The 27459-nt window shown below is 46.3% G+C and overlaps 1 protein-coding gene across 1 annotated transcript; it reads right to left on the bottom strand.

Moving 5' to 3' along the window:
• Positions 1 to 23154: 23154 nt before the first annotated feature.
• On the bottom strand, positions 23155 to 27109 carry LOC120027726 (amiloride-sensitive amine oxidase [copper-containing]-like). Its single transcript, XM_038972718.1, has 4 exons — positions 25639 to 27109; positions 24168 to 24456; positions 23568 to 23700; positions 23155 to 23424 (listed from the first exon to the last, which is right to left on the bottom strand). Exons 1-4 carry the CDS (start codon positions 27086 to 27088, stop codon positions 23155 to 23157), a joined length of 2142 nt encoding a protein of 713 aa, XP_038828646.1. The 5' UTR covers positions 27089 to 27109.
• Between the last annotated feature and the right edge of the window lie 350 nt (positions 27110 to 27459).

Here is a 27459-nt window from a genome sequence, read left to right on the forward strand (position 1 = left end):
TAAAAAATCTTTAAAAGAAATAAAAAAAACAGCTGACATGGGCTCGGTGACCAGGACATGGGCTCGGTGACCAGGACATGGGCTCGGTGACCAGGACATGGGCTCGGTGACCAGGACATGGGCTCGGTGATCAGGACATGGGCTCGGTGATCTGGACATGGGCTCGGTGATCTGGACATGGGCTCGGTGATCTGGACATGGGCTCGGTGATCTGGACATTTTCTGACAAGTTATAAATAGCTCTCTAAGGTATTCAATGACTAACATGACAAGAGGAACTGATGATTCACTACCCAGTCCCCCCCCCCCCCCCCCCCCCGCCGACCACTCACGCCCCTCACAGTTTGGGAACCACTAAGCAAAGGATGTGGCTCTGGGCTTTAAATGGATTTCACATCTCTGTTCCCTCCCTCTCTAGCTCAGGATAGAACACATGCCAATGTTCCATTCAGAGAACACTAAATTCTCCACGTATGTGACTACTGTTACAAAATAGAAGAAAGTTTCATTTCTTCCGTGTCAAGTGGACAGCTGAGTCAATACCATGTGTGTGGTGACATTTGAGAAAGGATCTGATTAATCAACTGCAGTTCTCACAGACAGCGTGTCACTAGTTAGAGAATAAGAACAGAGTGGAGTGGGGAACGGAGCATAATTTGACTGGAGCGGATAAAAAAAAAACAATTGGAGCGTCGGTCTTCTCTTTCGATCAAATTTTGCTCCAATTTCATTCCAGGGCACTCAGCCATGAGCTCTGGGCATACTCTGCCCAGTATATTTAATTTCCTTCATCACCGTTCTTTCAAATTAGGCCTATTCTGTTTATTTATCTAGCCTACCCCAGCATTAATGAGCAGAGATGTTGATATGAGTGGATCATGAAATAAGTCACAGCCTGTGTCATCGATGGCAAGACAACGCAGCAGCATCAGAGACATTTGACCAAAAAAAGAGGAGTACATTTGTAACAGAAGTTTTTTTATCAACTGTAAAATGTGAGCGCAACAGAGCCACAGTTACAACGGAAGTATCTGATCATCAACAGATTAGAGGGAAGTTGTTTTTTAAACACTGGTAGGCCCTGGTTCAATAGAATTAGCTAATTCGTACAAATTCATAAAAACGAAAATGTGCATTTTGGTCTTCATTTTGAGTTAGGCAAGCATGATGGGCAATACCCTGTGAAAGTAACCACTCCTTCCACTAGACTTGCGTATCACGTCCCCTAATCTTTTGAATGGGTTTCACAATTACATCAAAACATTTGTGAAAACACAGTAATTTAAGACGTACACTGAGTACACCAAACATTAGGAACAGCTTCCTAATTTTGAGTTGAAACCCCTTTTGTCTTCAGAACAGCCTCAGTTCATCGGGGGCATGGACTCTACAAGGTGTCGAAAGCGTTCCACAGGGATGCTGACCCTTGTTGACGCCAATGTTTCCCACAGTTGTCCTTTGGGTGGTGAACCATTATTGATACACATGGGAAACTGTTGAGCGTGAAAAACCCAGCAGCGTTGCAGTTCTTGACACAAACCGGTGTGCCTGGCACCTACTACTATACCCAGTTCAAAGACACTTAACTATTTTGTCTTGCACATTAACCCTCTGAATGGCACACATACACAATCCATGTCTCAATTGTTTTGAGGCTTAAAAATCCATCTACACTGATTGAGGTGGATTTAACAAGTGACTTCAATAAGGGATCATAGCTTTCACCTGGATTCACCTGGTCAGTCTATGTCATGGAAAGAGCAGGTGTTCTTCAAACTTTTGACTGGTACTGTATATAATTATATTTGTGTTTGTGGAGGAATTTACTCCTGCCAGATGTCTTTAATTGTTTAGCTTAAAAAGACCATTAGTGCAATGGTCTTTTTAAGCTAAACAATTAAAGACATCTGTAGACAACCTTTGTAATAAGACAACCTTTGTAATACGTTTTTGCCCACTGAAGACCATTCAAAAAGCTTACAAAAGTTAAAAAACTACAAGGCTGGGGGGGGGGGCGTCACTTCCTAGTGACCGTCACAGCATATCACCTTAGAGATTTAGTGTTCCTCAAAGTTAAACCTCTGAGCTTTCTGTTTGGAAAATCTTCAAAAAGAGGACATCTGTGTAGGCTAAATAAACATTGGGGGGTCCTCTGGTTACATCAGAGAGTCCAGAGTGTTGATAGCGCCACAAAGGTAAGGTTGTAAAATTTCAGGAACTGTCAATAAATTCCAGAAATCCTGGTTGGAGGATTACAGATTTCCTGCCAATCCCCTCCTGATTCCGGGAACCATACAACCGGGATTTCGGGAAAACCAGGGAATTGATTGAAAGTTCCCATCATTTTGCAATTCTACACCAAGCAACTTTTGACAGGGTGTCGAAAGCAGGGTAGCCTCATCCTATACATACTCCAGACATAGGGACGTGTGTGACGTGACACCGACACCACGTATCTCCCTCAAAAATGTTTAGACCCCCGACACCTCAGGCAACATAACTGATAGACTGTTGTTATTAGAGAAGCAGTTCTGTGATTGACTCAAGTGCCATCCATGTTTGTATGTTTACCATCACTGTGTTCAAATGTGTGGATCAGAACATTTAGTTCCTGCATTAGAAGCTGCCATTTAACCGAAACAAATGCTGACCGAGATGTGTGGCTTCGAAATTGATTTCCCCCTTGTGAAGATTACAAATCATCACATAGAAACCTGACATCCAGGCTGCATCACAACCGGCCGTGATTGGGAGTCCCATAGGGCAGCGCACAATTGGCCAAGTGTCGTCCGTGTTTGGTCGGTGTAGGCCGTCATTGTAAATAAGAATTTGTTTTTAACTGACTTGCCTAGTTAAATAAAAGGTACAATTTACAATGAATAAAATAAATATTTTTATTTTATTAAATGTGATTGTAATCCCCGTGGAGGGAAAACAAGAAGGAGAGACACAGCTACTGTGAGAAGGCAGTCACAGGCTGTGAAAAATAAGTTTATTTCAAAACACTCAAGACTTGTCTCTCTCTCCATGGTCAGGGACAACAGTGTGTATAAATTACAGGAGGCTCTGTGAAACAAGTGACTCAACACATGTGTCTAATGACAGTGACTGTGTTGAGCCACGAGTCAGAAGTATTCTATCCAGACCAGCGAGCCATCATCAAAACCTTTGTAATGCCTGGCGCCCCAGACATCTGTAGCATGTGTCCCTAATGTACAATAATAATAAATAATAATAATATTGCCAATTAGCAGATGCTTTTAGCCAAAAGCGACTTATACAGTCATGTAGGTATTTATTGTTCCCTTATTTTATCAGGTAAGTTGACTTACAAAATATTATGTACAGGTGGTCCTGGGAATCAAACCTACTATCCTGGCGTTGCAAGCACCCCGCTCCGCTAACTGAGCTACAGAGCACCCCGCTCCGCTAACTGAGCTACAGAGCACCCCGCTCCGCTAACTGAGCTACAGAGCACCCCGCTCCGCTAACTGAGCTACAGAGCACCCCGCTCCGCTAACTGAGCTACAGAGCACCCCGCTCCGCTAACTGAGCTACAGAGCACCCCGCTAACTGAGCACCCCGCTAACTGAGCTACAGGGCACCCCGCTAACTGAGCTACAGAGCACCCCGCTCCGCTAACTGAGCTACAGAGCACCCCGCTCCGCTAACAGAGCTACAGAGCACCCCGCTCCGCTAACTGAGCACCCCGCTCCGCTAACTGAGCACCCCGCTCCGCTAACTGAGCACCCCGCTCCGCTAACTGAGCACCCCGCTCCGCTAACTGAGCACCCCGCTCCGCTAACTGAGCTACAGAGCACCCCGCTCCGCTAACTGAGCTACAGAGCACCCCGCTCCGCTAACTGAGCTACAGAGCACCCCGCTCCGCTAACTGAGCTACAGAGCACCCCGCTCCGCTAACTGAGCTACAGAGGACCCCGCTCCGCTAACTGAGCTACAGAGGACCCCGCTCCGCTAACTGAGCTACAGAGGACCCCGCTCCGCTAACTGAGCTACAGAGGACCCCGCTCCGCTAACTGAGCTACAGAGGACCCCGCTCCGCTAACTGAGCTACAGAGGACCCCGCTCCGCTAACTGAGCTACAGAGGACCCCGCTCCGCTAACTGAGCTACAGAGGACCCCGCTCCGCTAACTGAGCTACAGAGGACCCCGCTCCGCTAACTGAGCTACAGAGGACCCCGCTCCGCTAACTGAGCTACAGAGGACCCCGCTCCGCTAACTGAGCTACAGAGGACCCCGCTCCGCTAACTGAGCTACAGAGGACCCCGCTCCGCTAACTGAGCTACAGAGGACCCCGCTCCGCTAACTGAGCTACAGAGGACCCCGCTCCGCTAACTGAGCTACAGAGGACCCCGCTCCGCTAACTGAGCTACAGAGGACCCCGCTCCGCTAACTGAGCTACAGAGGACCCCGCTCCGCTAACTGAGCTACAGAGGACCCCGCTCCGCTAACTGAACTACAGAGGACCACGTTCTACTAACTGAACTACAGAGGACCATGTTCTACTAACTGAACTACAGAGGACCATGTTCTACTAACTGAACTACAGAAGACCACAATACGTAGTGCACAATAGAAGACCAGCAGTGTTGACACTTGGGGCCAATTCCATTTAAAATCTATCAATTCCAGAAAGTAAATCTCTATTTAAGAAGCCCTATAAAAATAAGTATATGAATAACTGCTGTATAATCTGCAACTGCTGGTCAAAACCCTTTTTCTACCGCAGTAGATTGGGTTCAAGAGAGTTCAGTTGTGTTAAGCAATGGTCTTTGACAGAGTAGATTGTCTTTGACGGGTTAGAATGTCTTTGACGGGGTAAATTGTCTTTGACGGGGTAAATTGTCTTTGACGGGGTAAATTGTCTTTGACGGGGTAAATTGTCTTTGACGGGGTAAATTGTCTTTGACGGGGTAAATTGTATAGAGCCACCTATTTTCTAAATTCCCAAATTCCAATGTCGACGGACTAAGCAACACTCCTTTAAATGTTTTCAGGATCAAATAACACGTGTTGTTTCTGTTTTGTTGTTGTATTGAGTGCCAGGGAAAACAAACTACTCCTTAGGACATTTAAAGTATTTTTAGTTTTTTACTAAATAGGCTTATGGTTTGTTTGCTGAAACTCTGAAGACCATTTCCTACCAGCGTAATGTCGGAAAACACTGATCTATCAAAGACAAAGATAAATGATTTCAATGCCTAGGTATCATCTTATCCCCTACCCCACCCACCACTATCCTATCTTCTTTAGAGGGTGATTTGATTTACAGACTTACCCCTTATCACTAAATGCATTAGAATCGATTAAATGTTGAAATGAAGTTATTATTAAAGCATTGATTAAAATATCAAGTTTATTGAAGGAAGGAGATAGAGGACACAGATTCCCGAATAGAAGGGAACTGGAAAATACGAGCCGAGATAACATAAACTATTCTATATGTTCGTCACACACTGAAACAAACACACACACATTCTCTCTCTCTCTCACTTGACATTTCATGACATTTCATTTGACAGTTTGAATTAATTTGCATGGCTGTCAATATCTTCATATCAAAAACATGATCACCAACCAGGTTCCAACTTGCCCTATAACTGCTCTATGAGCATGCTTCCCATGCCCCAATAACTCTGAATAGTCTTGTGCACTCCCCAAATACACTCAGGAAAGCCGATTAAAATACACCACTCACTGCTTTTGATTCTATATTCAGAAACAGTAGATAGCCTCCTCATGAACAGGCAAGAGATTGTAGGTGTCCAGACATTGCATAGGCTCCCAAAATTAGACTAGTGATGCAGTTTATTTGTGAGAATATGGTCACTTATAGCACAGTTTTCTATATTCAGGAGGACAACTATTGGCTGAAATAGGGTAATGGTTGTAAAAGATCTATTCTTCAACATGATTATCCCTGGTGATGCTTTTTGACATTTCAGTCTAATTTTAGAGGAGTGCCAATTTCATTACAACCTGTTGCCATGCAACACCTGACGTGTGGTAGGTGAGACGCAAACAGGCAAAGCTAATGTTATACATAATTGCTATGATAATATTAAATGTGACAAAATTATTAATTATGACTATCATCAACTACAGTTGTGCATTAAAAGCAGAACAGAAACACGTATGTAGCAAAAAGAGCGTTGATGTCATGGAGAAGTAGGCTAATTAGTGATATCTTGAATTAGCTATGATCACTCAGAAAATCGAATAGGTAAATTATGCGCGTGCTGTACCCTGGACGATAAGCAGACGCTCATTTCAGCTCGTGCCTAATGTATCTGGGAAGTGCCGTACATAAAGTTCTGTAAGGACACTCGGGGTTACGTAACCATAAACAACCCAAAGTGAAATGCATAGCTAATCCTCACTAGATAATAACGGGCTGAGTCGGGGACAGGTAAAATCTTACCGTATCTGTTGGGCTCTCTGCTGTACTCGAGGATAGGAACATAATCTTGTGGGTCTATGGAGTCGCCTTCAGCCCCTCCGCTATCAGGTACGGGATCATTTTTGACCCCGTCGTCACCCTGACCGACACGGACGACCACAAACCTCTCGCTCATGTCCCTCCTGCGTCTGCCCTTGTGACACTTCTCACCGTGGAGAAAAACTTCAGGCTGAAACCGGCTTTGCGTTGTGATTGAAACTCCCAGTCCGGTCGACTAGCGGGATGACAATGTACAGGACACGCGCTAATCCTTCGATTGATTACACTCGAGGCGTGTCCATCCCTTAGTGTTCTCTCATTGGCTGGGGGGCTCCCAGACCGGTGCGAAATATAATTCAGAATTGGGTAATTGGTTATGAAAGACCTGTTAATGTCTATGTTGATGCATTGATATAACACAAAGTATTGTTTGTCATGTTTTGGGCAATTAGAACAGCTATATCCACCCTACTTTTATTGAAACGTGAATAACTTGATATAAATAAATGCAGGCTCTATGAGAAAAATATTGTATGAGCAAAATACTGTGCAAAATACTGTGCTCACTGGGTCTACAAAAATATGAAAGCAATATGTAAAGTGTTGGTCTCATGTTTCATGAGCTGAAATAAAAGATCGCCGAAAATTTCCATATGCTCAAAAACCTTATTTTGAGCACATTCGTGTTTACATCCCTGTTAGTGAGCATTTTACCATTTGTCAAGATAATCCATCCACTTGACAGATGTGGCATATCAAGGAGCTGATTAAACAGCATGATCATTATAATCGCCACTCTAAAATGTGCTGTTTTGTCATGCAACACAATGCCACAGATGTTTCAAGTGCTGAAGGAGCGTGCATTTGGCATGCTAACTGTAGAAATGTCCACCAGAGTTGTTTCCAGATAATTGAATGTTAGTTTCTCTACCATAAGCCACCTCCAACATCATTTTAGAGAATTTCGCAGTACGTCCAACCGGCCTCAAGACTGCAGACCACCTGTAACCACGCCAGCCCAGGACTTCCACATTCGGCTTCTTCACCTGTAGTGGGGGGGCCTGGCTCCCAAGTGGGTGGGCCCATGTCCTCTCAGGCCCACCCATGGCTACGCCCCTGCCCACCCATGTGAAATCCATACATTAGGGGCTTATTGAATTTTTTTAAATTGACTGATTTGTATTTTTTTAATTTAACGTTTACTTAACTAGGCAAGTCAGTTAAGAATACAATCTTATTTACAATGACGGCCTACCAGAAGGCAAAAGGCCTTCTGCGGGAACGGGGGTTGGGATTAAACATTTAAAATAAAATAAAAATATAGGACAGAACACACATCATAACAAGAGAGACACCACAACACTACATACAGAGAGACCTAAGATGTGTGTGCTTTGGGGACCTTTAACAGAATGTGTCTGGCAGAACGGGTGCTGTATGTGGAGGATGAGGGCTGCAGTAGGTATATCAGATAGAGGGGAGTGAGGCGAATGTGAACTGTAACTCCGAAAAATCTTTGAAATTGTTGAATGTTGCGTTTATATATTTTGTTCAGTACTCATTCAAGGGATACATAAATAAACCACGTCTGTTTGTTTTTTGTTCGCGTTCATGATAGGCTAATTCTCCCTTGTGTCTAACAAAGTCCTAACAACAAAACTGCCCGCTAAAACACGACAAACAAGTTTGAGTGGCATTTAATCAAACATTGAATAGTGAGTGTGAGGTTTAGGAGACATTAGCACTCACCTCTTATATCCTGTGTTCCCAATACAGACAGCAACTCTACGCCACCACAACATGTTAGCTGAGTGTAGACTTTCCTTAGTCTCCATCATAGGGCTACTGCTGAAAGTACAGTAGATGAGTGCTACTGTACAAAAAAACAAAAACATGCTCGGCATTTAGCCTTCATGGGGGGGGCGGGGTTGGCCTGCTGGATTTGGAGACTACTCATTTAGCCTTCATTGGGGGGGCGGGGTTGGCCTGCTGGATTTGGAGACTACTCATTTAGCCTTCATTGGGGGGGCGGGGTTGGCCTGCTGGATTTGGAGACTACTCATTTAGCCTTCATTGGGGGGTTTGCCTACTGGATTTGGAGACTACTCATTTAGCCTTCATTGGGGGGGGGGTTAGCCTACTGAATTTGGAGACTACTCATTTAGCATTCATTTGGGGTTTAGCCTACTGGATTTGGAGACTATTCATTTAGCCTTTCTTTGGGGGTTTAGCCTATTCATTTTGCCTTCATTTTAACAGTGTGTTTTATACTCCATTTCATACGGAATTGTAACTAGACCCACGAGATTAGAGTTTACAAGTGAAGGAGTGAAGGAGGCTTTTATCTGTCTTTTGAGTCACGTGCATGTAGACTGTTTGTAAACTATGCCTAGGGACTATATCATTTTGAATATTTTTGGTGAAGGTTTCCAGTAGACTACTCAGAAGTCGACACTGCTAGGACATATAATTAAAATGTCTGAAATAGACAGATCCATTTGGATCTAATACACAAAGGGAATCAATCCACCCACAATCCAGACAGAGAAACATTTTATGTGGTTTTATTCTGTGAGTTCCTTCCTCAAAGACTTGCTGTATTACTGGGTGGATCCGCTAGTCCAGGTCTCAGTGAAGGCCTTCATTTTGGTAGCTTGTCATTCAGCACTCCTCCTAGGATGCTAAATTTACTCCCAGTTTACTCAATTAAACTTAAGTGGTAGCTGGTATCAATTACTGTAGGCGGTAAAGTGTTCCTTATTTTAGATAGTTGTGATAGAAATTAGAACACGGGCAAGGAAAAGACGTGCCAGTGGTTGCAGCCGGCTACACCCAAATGTGGCAGACGAAAGTGTGAAAATGCATCTCTATGGTCAAATTACAGTAGCTCAAGGCACAATTATTGAGGGAAATTATACAGTAGGCAATGCATAGGCATCTGTGTCGCCTAACAGAAATCAAGCCTAATTGTACCTTGAGGATGAGACAGTAGGGTATAGGACCAAAGAAAAAACTGCAAAAGCAGAGACTATCCAGGAGAGACTGACCGCAACACACCATATTTTAGTTCTGGGCTAACCCGGGATGAAAGATTACAACACTGGAAAGGAGTTGATAAGAACATCTAGCCTAAGACATGATGCTGTCCTCTGTAGGTCCTACTGTATATTTCATTGTCACTATTCATAACAGCACCAGACTGTGCACTGCTCTCTGAGGAGTCGTAACTAACACGGTTGCTAACTAACACGGTTGCTACCCCTAATTTTCTCTTGACACTCTAGTGCTCTCAGATGGCTGTTGTCATAGTGACTCGACTCTTCAGAGAAGGAAATAAAACAAATTGGCTTCCTGACAGTCACTTAATAGGGGATTGTTAGGTGGTTGGAGGATGCATTTGTCCTACTTAACCCAGCACTTTAGTTTTGCTCTACTGTTAAGAGGAGTGAGTTGTTATTGGGTTATATGGGGATTTATGCCTTACCATAAATGCAGCATTTATGTTGTTGTGATACATAACTCAGGCTTGTCTTTGTACAGGATTAATTAGGATTAATTGGTTATGAAATACTTGCCATACTCTATCCTCTAATCTAAAACAGGTAAAACATCGGCATAATGCCCTGCTATAGCATACAGTATCTGCTATATAGATTCTATAAATAGGTTGGGAATCTTAGCAGACTCCTATCTGACTTACCTACTACTGTGACACAATCCTATGTCATGTAATCTAAGGTTGCCCTTTCATGTCAGTGTAATAACCTGAGAAATTATGTATAAATGTGGGTCAGCGGTATACAGTACTACAGTACCCTCAGAAATTATGTATAAATGTGGGTCAGCGGTATACAGTACTACAGTACCCTCAGCACTGCCCCCCCCCCCCACTGCTCTGCCATTGTGCTCTCTCTGTCACAGCACACAACTGTGGATCACAGTCGGATCATGGTCCACACTAACAGTAACCTAAAGCCTTCAGGCTCAGGGCAGGCAGGTAGCCTAGTGGTTAAGAGCGGTGGGACAATAACTGCACGGTTTCTGGTTTGAATCCCTGAGTCGACTAGGTGAAAAGGTGTTATTGTGCCCTAGAGCAAGGCACGTAACCCTAGTTGCTTTGGATAAGAGTGTCTGTGAAATGACTAAAATGTAAATCTAGTAGGGGAGGTTACTGGGCAGGATAAGGAGACTTATGTTATTTTGCTTTTGTTTTTATCCTATGTTAGGCCAAGGGTTGCAATCTGCAGATGGGATCCTGTCTGTAACTGGATCCCAGGGGTGTTCTCTGTTCAGAGGGGACTGCTGTGTGTGTGTGTGTGTGTGTGTGTGTGTGTGTGTGTGTGTGTGTGTGTGTGTGTGTGTGTGTGTGTGTGTGTGTGTGTGTGTGTGTGTGTGTGTGTGTGTGTGTGTGTGTGTGTGTGTGTGCGCGCGCACGCCCGTGCTCCAATGGCTGTATTGACTGGCTATGTAAATGCATGAGCAGGCATCCTCCATCATCAGGTTATGAAATGTGGTGGATCAGGGTCCTCAGATGTTTCCTCTCTGGTGCAGCCAAGTCAGCAGCAGCAGTAGGGTCAGTGTGGGCTTTTGTCCCCCGGCCCCCATGCCTCTCTGTGGGCTGTGTGACAGCGGTGATGGCCCCAGCCCCCATGCCTCTCTGTGGGCTGTGTGTCAGCGGTGATAGCACCGGCCCCCATGACTCTCTGTGGGCTGTGTGACAGCGGTGATAGCACCAGCCCCCATGCCTCTCTGGGTACTCTGTATCAGCGGTGATGGCCCCGGCCCCCATGCCTCTCTGGGTACTGTGTATCAGCGGTGATGGCCCCAGCCCCCATGCCTCTCTGTGGGCTGTGTGACAGCGGTGATGGCCCCGGCCCCCATGCCTCTCTGTGGGCTGTGTGACAGCGGTGATGGCCCCGGCCCCCATGCCTCTCTGGGTACTCTGTATCAGCGGTGATGGCCCCAGCCCCCATGCCTCTCTGTGGGCTGTGTGTCAGCGGTGATGGCCCCAGCCCCCATGCCTCTCTGTGGGCTGTGTGTCAGCGGTGATGGCCCCGGCCCCCATGCCTCTCTGTGGGCTGTGTGACAGCGGTGATGGCCCCGGCCCCCATGCCTCTCTGGGGGCTGTGTGACAGCGGTGATGGCCCCAGCCCCCATGCCTCTCTGGGGGCTGTGTGACAGCGGTGATGGCCCCAGCCCCCATGCCTCTCTGGGGGCTGTGTATCAGCGGTGATGGCCCCAGCCCCCATGCCTCTCTGGGTACTATGTGACAGCGGTGATGGCCCCGGCCCCCATGCCTCTCTGGGTACTGTGTATCAGCGGTGATGGCCCCGGCCCCCATGCCTCTCTGGGTACTGTGTATCAGCGGTGATGGCCCCAGCCCCCATGCCTCTCTGTGGGCTGTGTGACAGCGGTGATGGCCCCGGCCCCCATGCCTCTCTGTGGGCTGTGTGACATCGGTGATGGCCCCGGCCCCCATGCCTCTCTGGGTACTGTGTATCAGCGGTGATGGCCCCGGCCCCCATGCCTCCCTGTGGGCTGTGTGACAGCGGTGATGGCCCCAGCCCCCATGCCTCTCTGTGGGCTGTGTATCAGCGGTGATGGCCCCAGCCCCCATGCCTCTCTGGGTACTGTGTGACAGCGGTGATGGCCCCGGCCCCCATGCCTCTCTGTGGGCTGTGTGACAGCGGTGATGGCCCCGGCCCCCATGCCTCTCTGTGGGCTGTGTGACAGCGGTGATGGCCCCGGCCCCCATGCCTCTCTGTGGGCTGTGTGACAGCGGTGATGGCCCCGGCCCCCATGCCTCTCTGGGTACTGTGTGACAGCGGTGATGGCCCCAGCCCCCATGCCTCTCTGTGGGCTGTGTGACAGCGGTGATGGCCCCGGCCCCCATGCCTCTCTGTGGGCTGTGTGACAGCGGTGATGGCCCCGGCCCCCATGCCTCCCTGTGGGCTGTGTGACAGCGGTGATGGCCCCGGCCCCCATGCCTCCCTGGGGGCTGTGTGACAGCGGTGATGGCCCCGGTCACAGTGAAAAGAGAGGCCTGGAAGATGGATCACAACAACCTTTGGGGGTGGTGGATATTATGCAATAGGGCTCAACCCTTCTCTGTGTTTCCAAATTCACTGACATGCATGTCCCCACGCTCTCATAACCCCTGGGGGAATGAATGCCAGGTGGTGTTCTTTTACAGTGTGTGGCATGTTAATGGCACGAAATGGCAAGAAAACCATTTGTTTTTACCTACTGTGATACAATCGTACTGTATGTCATGTACTGTGTAAGAAGGGTCTCTAACCTTTCACGTCAGCGTAATAGCCGGCTTCGCCTCGTTGCTATGACCACTTCACAACCATGATAGAAATGTCATAACACCTGGCCTATCATGTATTATTACTTAGTTATAAACCGGGTCGTTCAAGCCCTGAATGCTGATTGGCTGAAAGCCGGGGTATTTCAGATCGCATACCACAGGTACTTGTTTACTGTTTCTAATTACGTTGGTAACCAGATAAAAAAAACAATAAGGGAACTCGGGGGGGTTTGTGGTATAAAAATGGCCGAAAAACAGCCCTTAGCCATGGGGTATATTGGCCATATACCACACCCCCTCGAGCATTATTGATTTAATAGATCCTCTAAGATCACCACCCTGGGGTCTTTGTTTCCATTTTCCGCCCCTGCGTAGTGGATTGGACCGGACTCTGCCCGCCTGGCTCTATCAGGCTTTGTCTCAGCTGTTCTGGGTTATTTTGAGAGGTGGACAAAGAGGAATTGGATGGTTGACATACCAGGGGAGACAGACAGGCTGCCCAACCCCACTGCATGGTGGCAGCACTGGGCTGCTAGGGCACAGCATGGTCCCACACTACCCCCTCCCCTCTCTCTCCTCTCATGTTGACATATTGATTGTGCTTAAACACTGTACATAGAAACCAGTTACCATATCTATGCACATACAGTATGCAGTATGCACATACACTTGAGTGTCCCATATAGGCCTTTTTATAGATAGTCGAGGCGTGACACTGCTATCAAAATAATTGTGATGCGTCTGTCGAAGTGTCTCAAGCTTACTTGTTGATGCTTACTTACATGAACATCAGATTAGTGTAGAGATTAAAATAATTAATTCTTGGCCACTTGCCAGCCAGTCTTGCATCCATGACTCTGCTAAGTGCTTCCAGCTGATTCTATTCTTTATGTCACGGTGAGATAAAGATGAATATTAAGAAAGTATTTTGAGAGTCATGATTGGAGGACCAAAAATGTCCTGTTTAGACAAACGTGTAAGTGAAAAGGTTTTTGATTCTGCAGATAGATACAGGATCAGTCAGAAGTTTGGACACACCTACTCATACAAGGGTTTTTCTTTATTTTTACTATTTTTTGCATTGTAGAATAATAGTGAAGACATCAAACCATGAAATTACACATATGGAATCATGTAGTAACCAAAAAAACTGTTAGCCACCCTTTGCCTGACCACCCTTTTGATGACAGCTTTGCACACTATTGGCATTCTCTCAACCAGCTTCACCTGGAATGCTTTTCCAACAGTCTTGAAGGAGTTCCCACATATGCTGACCACTTGCTTTTCCTTCACTCTGCAGTCCAACTCATCCCAAACCATTTCAATTGGGTTGAGGTTGGGTGATTGTGGAGGCCAGGTCATCTGAAGGAGCACTCCGTCAATCTCCTTCTTGGTCAAATAGCCCTTACACAGCCTGGAGGTGTGTTATGGGTCATTGTCCTGTTGAAAAACAAATGATTGTTCCACTAAGCACAAACCAGATGGGATGGCAATGCTGTGGTAGCCATGCTGGTTAAGTGTGCCTTGAATTCTAAATAAATCACTGATTTTGTCACCAGCAAAGTACCCCAACACCATCACATCTCCTCCTCAATGCTTCACGGTTTGAACCACACATGCTGAGATCATCCGTTCACCTACTCTGCGTCTCACAAAGACACAACTGTTGGAACCACAAATCTGACTAAAGGACAGATTTCCACCGGTCTAATGTCCATTGCTCGTGTTTCTTGCCCCAAGCAAGTATCTTGTTATTATTGGTGTCCTTTAGTAGTGATTTCTTTGCAGCAATTCGACCATGAAGGTCTGATTCACACAGTCTCCTCTCAACAGTTGATGTTGAGATGTGTCTGTTACTTGAACTCTGTGAAGCATTTATTTGGGCTGCAATTTCTGAGGCTGGTAACTCTAATGAACTTATCCTCTGCAGCGGAGGTAACTCTGGGTCTTCCTTTCCTGTGGCGGTCCTCATGAGAGCCAGTTTGGTTTTTGCGACTGCACTTAAAGAAACTTTCAGAGTTCTTGAAATTTTCCCTATTGACTGACCTTCATGTCTTAAGGTAAGGATGGACTGTGTTTTCTCTTTGCTTATTTGAGCTGTTCTTGCCATAATATGGACTTGGTCTTTTATCAAATAGGGTTATCTTCTGTATACCACCCCTACCGTGTCACAACACAACTGATTGGCTCAAATGCATTAAGATGGAAAGAAATTCCACAAATTAACTTTTAACAAGGCACACCTGTTAATTGAAATGCATTCCAGGTGACTACCTCATGAAGCTGGTTGAGAGAATGCCAAGAATGTGCAAAGATGTCATCAAGGCAAAGGATGGTTACTTTGAAGAATATGTGGATACCATATGTGTTATTTCATAGTTTTGATGTCTTCACTATTATTCTACAATGTAGAAAATAGTAAAAATAAAGAAAAACCCTTGAATGAGTACGTGCGTCCAAACTTTTGACTGGTACTGTATGTTCCTCGGTGACTATGCAGTTTCTTTTATCTTTTGCCATGGTTTGTCCTCCTGTGTGGTTCACAAAAAGGTGCCATTTGATTCCCTCGAAGGGTATTTATTTAGCCTCCATAAGACAGGAAACCATACTCTCTTTTACACCCGCACATTTAAAGTCAATGGGCATAGATGTTGATGATGCCCCTAGACTTGTGTAAAACTTGTGTTAATGGTTAACATCTTAATGTGGTGTTGATTGTTGTTGAATGTTGTTTCCACCAGGATATGTTACCCATGCACTAACTGTTACTCATCATTCAGACATATGTGGGACTTCCAGGTGTGACTCATATTGACAGATAACATGTGGCTAATATAAACAGGAACCTATTCTAGACGTAGACTCAACTCTTGAGTGTGAAGAGAATACTTCCCTCAAGCTGTCTAAGATGGTTATCTACTTGACCCAGTGGCTCTAATCAGGGGTGTAGTGGATGGTCAACACAGAGACACAACCAGGGGTGAAGTGAACGGTCAACACAGAGACACAACCAGGGGTGAAGTGGACGGTCAACACAGAGACACAACCAGGGGTGAAGTGGACGGTCAACACAGAGACACATAACCAGGGGTGAAGCGGACGGTCAACACAGAGACACACAACCAGGGGTGAAATGGAGGGTCAACACAGAGACACATAACCAGGGGTGAAGTGGACGGTCAACACAGAGACACATAACCAGGGGTGTAGTGGACGGTCAACACAGAGACACAACCAGGGGTGTAGTGGACGGTCAACACAGAGACACATAACCAGGGGTGTAGTGGACGGTCAACACAGAGACACAACCAGGGGTGTAGTGGACGGTCAACACAGAGACACATAACCAGGGGTGTAGTGGACGGTCAACACAGACACATAACCAGGGGTGTAGTGGACGGTCAACACAGAGACATAACCAGGGGTGTAGTGGACGGTCAACACAGAGACACAACCAGGGGTGTAGTGGACGGTCAACACAGAGACACAACCAGGGGTGTAGTGGACGGTCAACACAGAGACACATAACCAGGGGTGAAGTGGACGGTCAACACAGAGACACACAACCAGGGGTGAAATGGAGGGTCAACACAGAGACACATAACCAGGGGTGAAGTGGACGGTCAACACAGAGACACATAACCAGGGGTGAAGGGGAGGGTCAACACAGAGACATAACCAGGGGTGAAATGGAGGGTCAACACAGAGACACATAACCAGGGGTGTAGTGGACGGTCAACACAGAGACACAACCAGGGGTGTAGTGGACGGTCAACACAGACACATAACCAGGGGTGTAGTGGACGGTCAACACAGAGACATAACCAGGGGTGTAGTGGACGGTCAACACAGACACATAACCAGGGGTGAAGTGGACGGTCAACACAGACACATAACCAGGGGTGTAGTGGACGGTCAACACAGACACATAACCAGGGGTGAAGTGGACGGTCAACACAGAGACACATAACCAGGGGTGTAGTGGACGGTCAACACAGACACATAACCAGGGGTGTAGTGGACGGTCAACACAGAGACACAACCAGGGGTGTAGTGGACGGTCAACACAGAGACACATAACCAGGGGTGTAGTGGAGGGTCAACACAGAGACACATAACCAGGGGTGAAGGGGAGGGTCAACACAGAGACATAACCAGGGGTGAAATGGACGGTCAACACAGAGACACAACCAGGGGTGTAGTGGACGGTCAACACAGAGACACAACCAGGGGTGTAGTGGACGGTCAACACAGACACATAACCAGGGGTGTAGTGGACGGTCAACACAGACACATAACCAGGGGTGTAGTGGACGGTCAACACAGAGACACAACCAGGGGTGTAGTGGACGGTCAACACAGACACATAACCAGGGGTGTAGTGGACGGTCAACACAGACACATAACCAGGGGTGTAGTGGACGGTCAACACAGAGACACAACCAGGGGTGTAGTGGACGGTCAACACAGACACATAACCAGGGGTGAAGGGGAGGGTCAACACAGAGACATAACCAGGGGTGTAGTGGATGGTCAACACAGACACATAACCAGGGGTGTAGTGGACGGTCAACACAGAGACACAACCAGGGGTGTAGTGGACGGTCAACACAGACACATAACCAGGGGTGAAGTGGACGGTCAACACAGACACATAACCAGGGGTGTAGTGGACGGTCAACACAGACACATAACCAGGGGTGTAGTGGACGGTCAACACAGACACATAACCAGGGGTGTAGTGGACGGTCAACACAGACACATAACCAGGGGTGAAGTGGACGGTCAACACAGAGACACACAACCAGGGGTGAAGTGGAGGGTCAACACAGAGACACAACCAGGGGTGAAGTGGAGGGTCAACACAGAGACACATAACCAGGGGTGAAGTGGACGGTCAACACAGAGACACACAACCAGGGGTGAAGTGGAGGGTCAACACAGAGACACAACCAGGGGTGAAGTGGAGGGTCAACACAGAGACACACAACCAGGGGTGTAGTGGAGGGTCAACACAGAGACACAACCAGGGGTTTAGTGGACGGTCAACACAGACACATAACCAGGGGTGTAGTGGACGGTCAACACAGAGACACAACCAGGGGTGTAGTGGACGGTCAACACAGACACATAACCAGGGGTGTAGTGGACGGTCAACACAGAGACACAACCAGGGGTGTAGTGGACGGTCAACACAGAGACACAACCAGGGGTGTTGCCCAATATACAAAGAACGGCAGTTGGAAGTGCTGACGTCACAATGGGGAGCTTTGGAATCTTGATGAAATCAGTTTAACAACCTTTTGCTGAAAAATGCTTTTAGGGAGCGTTACTTTTTTCACCACGACCAGTGAGTTTACCCACCAATTTTTTGGGGGGACCAACTACATCACTGGCTCTAAAAGGAAATACAATGTAAGAAGTAATCAAATCAAAAAATATATATAAAGCCCTTCTTACATCAGCTGATATCTCAAAGTGCTGTACAGAAATCCAGCCTGAAACCCCAAACAGCAAGCAATGTAGCTTTAGAATCACAGTGGCTATGAAAAACTCCCTAGAAAGGCCAGAACCTAGGAAGAAACCTAGAGAGGAACCAGGCTATGAGGGGTGGCCAGTCCTCTTCTGGCTGTGCCGGGTGGAGATTATAACAGAACATGGCCAAGATGTTCATAGATGACCAAGTAATATAGTTGGGTAATGATTGTCAATCATTTGACCAATCATTTTGTTAGAAATACTCATCAGCCTGTCCTATTAATCCTTAATCTACTTTGATATTAGTTTTTAAATCAAGCAGGTGCAGGCAGCCTGTAAGCACCCAGAGGAGGACTGTCTGAACTTTTTAAAATGTATTATAAAGATTTTATTATTATTACAAAATTAAGGCTGAAACAGACTAAGATTTTCTCAGACTCGCTTCCTGTGTGCGAGGGAAGAGAGGTACAGTGGGGTCCGAGAAAGTTGACACCCTTGATGAAGATGAGCAATAAAGACTGTATAAAATAAATAACTAAAATACTGAGCTATATAGTATGCTATTTTTTTTGTTGTTGAAATTATATTATTTTATACTAATACAATTGCTCAGAGAAAGAGATTTCGTATCTTTCTCAAAAAAGTAGAGGTCAGAAATATTGACACCCATATAAAGTAGTCAAAAGTTAAGTATTTGGTCACATATCTAGCACGCAATAATTACATTAAACTTGTGACTCTACAAACTTGTTGGATTCATTTGCAATTTGTTTTTGGTCTTGTTTCAGATTATTTTATGCCCAATAGAAATTAATGGTAAATAATGTATTGTGTCATTTTGGAGTCACTTTTATTGTAAATAAGAATATAATATGTTTCTAAACACTTCTACATTCATCTGGATGTTACCATGATTACGGAAAAATCCTGAATCAGTGTCAAAGATCATACCCCCAAGACATGCTGGTCTCCCTGTTCTTTTTTGGTATATTATTAGGATCCCCATTAGCTGTTCCTGGGTTCCACATAAAACATGAAACATGACAAAATACAGAGCATTAGTAGACAAGAACATCTCATGGACAGAACTACATATATTTAAAACAAGAAAAACACAACTTAAAGGTTCTGTACTGACTCAATAATGAGCAAAAATAAACGCTTCCTGGCCGGCTCCCCTCTCTCCACTGGGATTCTATTACCGGGGCTGAGTCACTGGCTTGCTCGCGCTCTCCCGTGTCGGTAGAGTCACTGACGTGATCTTTCTGTCTGGTTTTGCACCCCTCTCGGGCTTGTGCTGTGGGGAGATCTTCGTGGGCTATACTCGGCCTTGTCTCAGGGTATTAAGTTAGTGGTCTCTTGATATCCCTTTGGTGGTGTGGGGGCTGTGCTTTGACAAAGTGGGCGGGGTTACATCCTGCCTGGTTGGCCCTGTCCGGGGTTAACTTTAGAAGGGCCCACAGTGTCCCCCGTCAGTCCCCAGTATCTATGCTGTAATAGTCTGTGCCGAGGGACAGGGTCAGTCTGTCCTATCTGGTATAATTCTCCTGTCTGATCTGTTATCCTATGTCACTTTAATCATGTTTACATGCTGTTTTACCCACTTCATATGTACATATACACTGTATTCTAGTCAAGGCTCATCATATATAACTACTGCTGTACACACCTTTTCTATTCATATACTGTCCATAATGTCTATACACACACCATTATATATATATATATATATATATATATATATATATATATATATATATATATATATATATATATATATTCATATACTGTCCATAATGTCTATACACACACCATTATATATATATATCTATATATATATTCATATACTGTCCATAATGTCTATACACACCATCCTGTCCATATATATTCCAGACTCAGACATTGCTCGCTCTAATATTTACAGGCATACATTCACCTCTTCTAGTTGTCATTGTACAACTGATTAGGTATCCCCCTTTCCCATATACATATACAGTAAGTATTGTATTTTCTAAGGCAGAAATTAGAGTTGTTTCTCATTTAACCCCTAGATGGCAGTAGCTACTCACATCTTCCCAGACTCATTCCTGACCACCAACCACTGAGAATCGGTGAAACTGATTTCCTTTTGAATCAATGGACTGCTTTGACAGTATATTTTGCCCTCCAAACATATATTGTATAAAGCTAATGATTAACACTGTGTTTTGGTTTCTCTGTTGCTGAACACTTGGTCATGTTAATGTCACTTAGACCACTGTAGCATTGATCTGTGTAAGGAGTTTTCCCTCCTTTGCAAAACTCATGTTTGTATTCATCCCCTACTGCTTATCATTATGACTAACAGACTGTAGGTTATGTCACATGGTCTATCAATCATTAACACTGTGTCAAAGTTTTTAAGAAACCAGGTCAAAACAATGTTACAATCTACTGTATATTTGTCTTAGTATTTAACAGTTCAGGTACCTAGGTTGTTCCTCAGGGAACCTCACTCTAAGATTGTTCCTCAGGGAATCTCACTCTAAGGTTGTTCCTCAGGGAACCTCACTCTAAGGTTGTTCCTCAGGGAACCTCACTCTTAGGTTTTTCCTCAGGGAACCTCACTCTAAGGTTGTTCCTCAGTGAACCTCACTCTAAGATTGTTCCTCAGTGAACCTCACTCTAAGGTTGTTCCTCAGTGAACCTCACTCTAAGATTGTTCCTCAGTGAACCTCACTCTAAGGTTGTTCCTCAGTGAACCTCACTCTAAGATTGTTCCTCAGTGAACCTCACTCTAAGGTTGTTCCTCAGGGAACCTCACTCTAAGGTTGTTCCTCAGGGAACCTCACTCTAAGGTTGTTCCTCAGGGAATCTCACTCTAAGGTTGTTCCTCAGTGAACCTCACTCTAAGGTTGTTCCTCAGGGAACCTCACTCTAAGATTGTTCCTCAGTGAACCTCACTCTAAGGTTGTTCCTCAGGGAACCTCACTCTAAGGTTGTTCCTCAGGGAACCTCACTCTAAGATTGTTCCTCAGTGAACCTCACTCTAAGGTTGTTCCTCAGGGAACCTCACTCTAAGGTTGTTCCTCAGGGAACCTCACTCTAAGGTTTTTCCTCAGGGAACCTCACTCTAAGGTTGTTCCTCAGGGAACCTCACTCTAAGGTTGTTCCTCAGGGAACCTCACTCTAAGGTTGTTCCTCAGGGAACCTCACTCTTAGGTTTTTCCTCAGGGAACCTCACTCTAAGGTTGTTTCTCAGGGAACCTCACTCTAAGGTTGTTCCTCAGGGAACCTCACTCTAAGGTTGTTTCTCAGGGAACCTCACTCTAAGATTGTTCCTCAGGGAACCTCACTCTTAGGTTTTTCCTCAGGGAACCTCACTCTAAGGTTGTTTCTCAGGGAACCTCACTCTAAGGTTGTTCCTCAGGGAATCTCACTCTAAGGTTGTTCCTCAGGGAACCTCACTCTAAGGTTGTTCCTCAGGGAACCTCACTCTAAGGTTGTTCCTCAGTGAACCTCACTCTAAGGTTGTTCCTCAGGGAACCTCACTCTAAGATTGTTCCTCAGTGAACCTCACTCTAAGGTTGTTCCTCAGGGAACCTCACTCTAAGGTTGTTCCTCAGGGAACCTCACTCTTAGGTTTTTCCTCGGGGAACCTCACTCTAAGGTTGTTTCTCAGGGAACCTCACTCTAAGGTTGTTCCTCAGGGAACCTCACTCTAAGGTTGTTCCTCAGGGAACCTCACTCTAAGGTTGTTCCTCAGTGAACCTCACTCTAAGGTTGTTCCTCAGGGAACCTCACTCTAAGGTTGTTCCTCAGGGAACCTCACTCTAAGGTTGTTCCTCAGGGAACCTCACTCTAAGGTTGTTCCTCAGGGAACCTCACTCTAAGGTTGTTCCTCAGGGAACCTCACTCTAAGGTTGTTCCTCAGGGAACCTCACTCTAAGGTTGTTCCTCAGGGAATCTCACTCTAAGGTTGTTCCTCAGGGAACCTCACTCTAAGGTTGTTCCTCAGGGAACCTCACTCTAAGGTTGTTCCTCAGGGAACCTCACTCTAAGGTTGATAATGCTTCTCTCTAAGATGGATGACATATGGGGTTGTAACTTCTTATTCATCATGGATGGTGTTTAAAAAAAAAAATAGGTTAAACACTTGACACGGTGGTCAAATACTCTATCCTCAAGCATAACTTCCCATTCGTCAATGCCGTTGCTTGCACTGGTCCTCTTACTCACCAAGATCCTTACAGCTGTTTTTCTGTACCTTTCCAACGTACATCAATCAGTTTTGAAAAAGCAGAGGAAAGGAACAAGAGTTGTAGACGTCTGTGGACTGTTCCAGGACAGACCTTGACTGGAAAGAACAAATAAAATACTCCTTATAGCTAAACACGATCTGATTCCCTGTATTAGTCACAGGTCAGTATTGACTTTCCCACCAATACCAAGAGTGTGCAAAGTTGTCATCAAGGCAAAGGGTGGGTACTTTGAAAAATATATTTTGATTTGTTTTTTGGGGGATACTACATGATTCCATATGTGTTATTTCATGTCTTCAAGTCTTCACTATTACAATGTAGAAAATAGTAAAAATAAAGAGAAACCTTTGAATGAGTAGGTGTGTCCAAACTTTTGACTGGTACTGTATGTATGTACAATGGTAAAATGTGTCTGAGTTATGATTTTAGAGAGTTTCTAATGAAATGTGCCTATGTATAGGAATGGTAAATTGTTGCAATACTTTTGCACTCATTAAAAAAAAAGTTATTCTTTCACATTTTAACAGGAACAATATCAACATAATATAACTTTTATTAATGCCTGTGTCAGAATATATTATTTAGCATTTACATGATTTCCATCCTCAGAACCAAGGATGGAACCTCCATTTTGTGTCTTTCCTGTCAGTCGCACCAGTCCCTCAGACTCCTGCGTAGGTGCCGTTGTAGAAGAAAGGCCTGTCAGTCACACAGTGACCTACGACTTCTGGGGTCCATCTCTGGACCTTGGGCTTGCCCTCTTTGTCTTGCCGGACGATGACGGTACTGCGGGACGCCAGAGAGGGGTCCGCGTCAAAAAAGTTGAAGGGACGCAGGAAGAAGCCCACGGCATTGCCGGGCGTCGCCGTATTGGGGATGTCCTCTGAGTGGGGCACGTGCAGGAAGCCCACCGTCACCCAGGCAACCAGGTCCTATACAGGAGACAGGTTGATTGATTAATTGATTGATTGTATTTATTATTTAGTTATTATACAATTATAATGCCATCCAGGGTAGGGAAGCTTCTATTTTGAGTCTGAGAATGAGTTGAGTTATTGGTAACAGCAGGTCTCACCTGGTTAATGATGTTTTCATCGTTGCAGATGTAGTCCTCAAAAGACACCACCGGCTCCCAGGGGTCGTTCTGAGTGTAGATACTACTGCTGGTGGGCTCACTGTCCTTGTGTCTGGTCACAGCCAATGGGTATCTACATACAGAGGAAGCCACTCTCACCAGTACACATCATATGTAGTGCACTTCAGACTGAATCCGAACTGTCTTGACAGTAGATGTCAGATGCTATAATAATCTGAATCTCTCGGCCGTCATTACAGATCACTGCATTCTTCGATACAACTGTAGAGTTATTTTCTACCACGTTGACGTTTTTTCCTCCGAATAAAAAACAATAACAAATGCTCCTGGGGCAGCAAGTGGTGCTGTTTCGCCTACCTGACCTTTAAAGGGATAGTACCCATACTACCCCATCATATGATTAGATGGTGCCAATCTTTCCCATACATTTTTGGTAGTGGCCTGCAGATTTCCTCTGTCTACAGTGGGAACTACTCAACAGATGGCGTGGGATGAACTGAAGTTGATTGAGGTATGAAAACATCTGCTAAACTTTGATTTTCAGGGTGAACAGTCCCTTTAGCTGTGTGTTGTCGTTACCTGGACCAGCTGATGCCGTTCTCCTCCATCCAGCCACGGGGCAGCACACTGTTGGCGTGGGAGTTGTACTGGATGCGGTAGCCCTTCTGGTGGCCCCACTTGTTCTTCTCGTTGGGGTTGTAGAAGTGCACGTAGCGGGGGAACTTCTTGCCGAAGCGGAAGGCGGCGCCGCGTTCCGTCTCGTGCTGCGTCTTGACGAGCTTGGATTGGACGACGGAATGTTTATGGCTCCACGGGTTGGTGAAGTTCACATACTTGAGGTTCATCGACTCAAAGCTGTTCTCCCGACCTGGAGCGGTTGACAAAAGCAATCATATTAACGGGGTTAAGCAGGGTTGGGGTCAAGCAGGGTTGGGGTCAAGCAGGGTTGGGGTCAAGCAGGGTTGTGTTCAAGCAGGGTTGGGGTCAAGCAGGGTTGGGGTCAAGTAGGACTGGGGTCAAGTAGGGCTGGGGTCAAGCAGGGTTGGGGTCAAGTAGGGCTGGGGTCAAGTAGGGCTGGGGTCAAGTAGGGCTGGGGTCAAGCAGGGTAGGGGTTAAGCAGAGTTGGGGTCAAGCAGGATTGGGGTCAAGTAGGGCTGGGGTCAAGCAGGGTTGGGGTTAAGCAGGACTGGGGTCAAGCAGGGTTGGGGTCAAGTAGGGCTGGGGTCAAGTAGGGCTGGGGTCAAGCAGGGCTTTGGTCAAGCAGGGTTGGGGTTAAGTAGGGCTGGGGTCAAGCAGGGTTGGGGTCAAGTAGGGTTGGGGTCAAGTAGGGCTGGGGTCAAGCAGGGTTGGGGTCACGTAGGGCTGGGGTCAAGTAGGGCTGGTGTCAAGTAGGGCTGGGGTCAATTAGGGCTGGGGTCAAGTAGGGCTGGTGTTTGCAATTAATTCCATTTCAATTTCAAAAGAAGAATTGAGATGCAATAATGAATGCATTTGAAACCTTTATTGCCCTTTGTTGAGTTTAAATGCAGTGGACCTAGGCATTGAAGTAATGTTCTGATATTGTACAGACTAGGCATATCATCACATTTATCAGTTGTATTGCCCATGGCACATGATATGAAAGGTTATTTTGGGTTTCTTGTCAATGATTCATCACAATGGCTGACATAATCTCATGTTGTTGTATTTGGCTGGGAGCAACAATCATAAACCAACCATCTAGGAGCAACACCCATAATGCAATGGTGGACCAAAGATCTAAAATACCTTCAAGAATTTGACATGCTTCCCTAGAAGTCAGATCAAACAGAGGCTAGAACACAAGCCTGTACGTGTGAACATTGTCACCTTATTTCTTTGGTATTTTATTTCCTTTCTATTTTGAAAGTATACCAACCCATGTGTTATTATAAATTGCCCTATTTACATATAGACAGAAGTTTGTAGCTTTACAGACAGATAATCAGCAACCATTCACAGAATTACAAAATGTGGTTCCTGAATCCTGAATGACATAATCACACTACCAGATTGATAGAACAGAACTCACCAGCAATATCAAGGTCAACCTTGTAGTGGATGAGATGCGTGTGCAGGTTGCCCAGAACGTAGTTATACACCTTGGACCCGTAGTGTAGTCCATTAGGCGTGAAGAACGTGGCGTGGATGTAACCGGTGGCACTGACCCTGGACTCCATCACTCCGTTCTGATAGAAGAGGAAGTCCCAGATGTAGTCGTAGTTATAGACGGTGGAGGTGGTCCTAAGCACCAGCACGTGATTCTCCAGACCCCCGAAAAAGTTGTAGCCCCCTTGGAAGTTATTGTTGAAGTGCCTCCTCAGAGGCATCCCCGTGGTCATCTCAAACACACACAGGGCGTTCTTGTAATGTACAGGCTTGTCCGTATCGTAGTAATGGTGCAGGTCTAGAAAGGTGGCGATTTCAGGGCAGTCGATGCCAGGCGCCAGCTCGTAGTCATGGGTGCCCATGACCCAGCCGGCGTCAATGTATTTGGTCTGCATGGCGGCGGGGGTGTCGCCTGAATAGAAGGCAATGGCCTCCTGGAGACTGACCTCGTAGGCGATGCGCTCTCCGTTGAAGCGCAGGTCGAAGATCTGGAGGCCGGCGGAGGAGCGGACACGGAAGGCGAAGGACCAGCCGGCATATTCCACAAAGTTCCCATCCACATGGTAGCGAGGGCCTTGGGGCTCCACCAGCTTGGGTCCGTGGATGTCGGTGCGGGTGTTGCTGTGCCCACGGGGAATGTAAGTGGAGTACAAGTCCTCGTCGTCATGGTCAGGAAGTTTGACTTTCTCCAGCGTTCCTTTCTCGTATTGTTCCGCCAGTTCCTCCACCTTGTCAAAGTACTGGCCATTGTACCACACTTTCTCCACCGTCCAGCGCTCAGGGTCCAGGTCTTTATGATTCACAAGGACCTCAAAGCCCACAGGATGGATGAAGTAGCCCTCCACAAACTTCTGCAGCATGATCCAGGTCCTCCTCTCACCCGACTCCAAACCACGGGGTGCAATGTCAGAGAACGTCAGGCAGCGGTCGGTACAGTTGTGGAAAGAAAATCCCCCCGTGGTCTCAAACAGCACCTTGTGGACCTTGGCGGTGATCTTCTGCAAGATGTCAATGATGTGCGAGTACTCAGCCACTGTAATGGGCCGTGACTCAAACCGAATGGGTTTGTCTCCCTTGAAGGTCTTCTCCCTGTACGAAGTAGGAAAGGGAAGTGGACTTACGATGATCTCGGTGATGTTGGGCTGGGACTGGTTCCCGAACTGCACCACCACCCTGGCCTGGCGCGTGGGCTTGGCCTGGCCCCGGTTCAGGGCCCTCAGTGCCTTGTGCTTGCGGGGCAGGTGGAGCTCCATCAGCAGAATGCTATTCTTCTTCAGGGACTTGCCCCGGGCCGCTGTCAGACCCAGCTCTGGCTTTCCTTGCAGGTAGTCCCGGACATGGCGCATCTCATTGGGGGTCAGGTCGGCGAACATTGATGCCCCGTGGTGAGCCCACTCCCGACCACGGTCAGCTTCACACACATCCAGAGCGAGCAGCAGCACCAGCAGACAGAAGCACCTCATGGCCATGTCTACTGAGACCCAACTGGGAGAGAAGACAGACAGCCAGTGCAGAATGTGTTCTTATAGCACTTGAGCTATTAAGCTATGTCTGACGCTTATCTAATAAAAGCACTTGAGTAAACCCTCTACTGATCTTATAGCCTTCTCTGTTTCATCCAGTGCTTCCTACGCTGAAAAGAAAAACATACTTTACAGCATATCTGGCATCCAGATACAGACATATTCCCCTCACACCCGTTCTCTCCACATCGGGCAACGCAACCTTTCTCCTTCTCCTCCTC

The sequence above is a fragment of the Salvelinus namaycush genome, chromosome 33 (assembly GCF_016432855.1).
Source record: "Salvelinus namaycush isolate Seneca chromosome 33, SaNama_1.0, whole genome shotgun sequence".
Taxonomy (NCBI): Eukaryota; Metazoa; Chordata; class Actinopteri; order Salmoniformes; family Salmonidae; genus Salvelinus; species Salvelinus namaycush.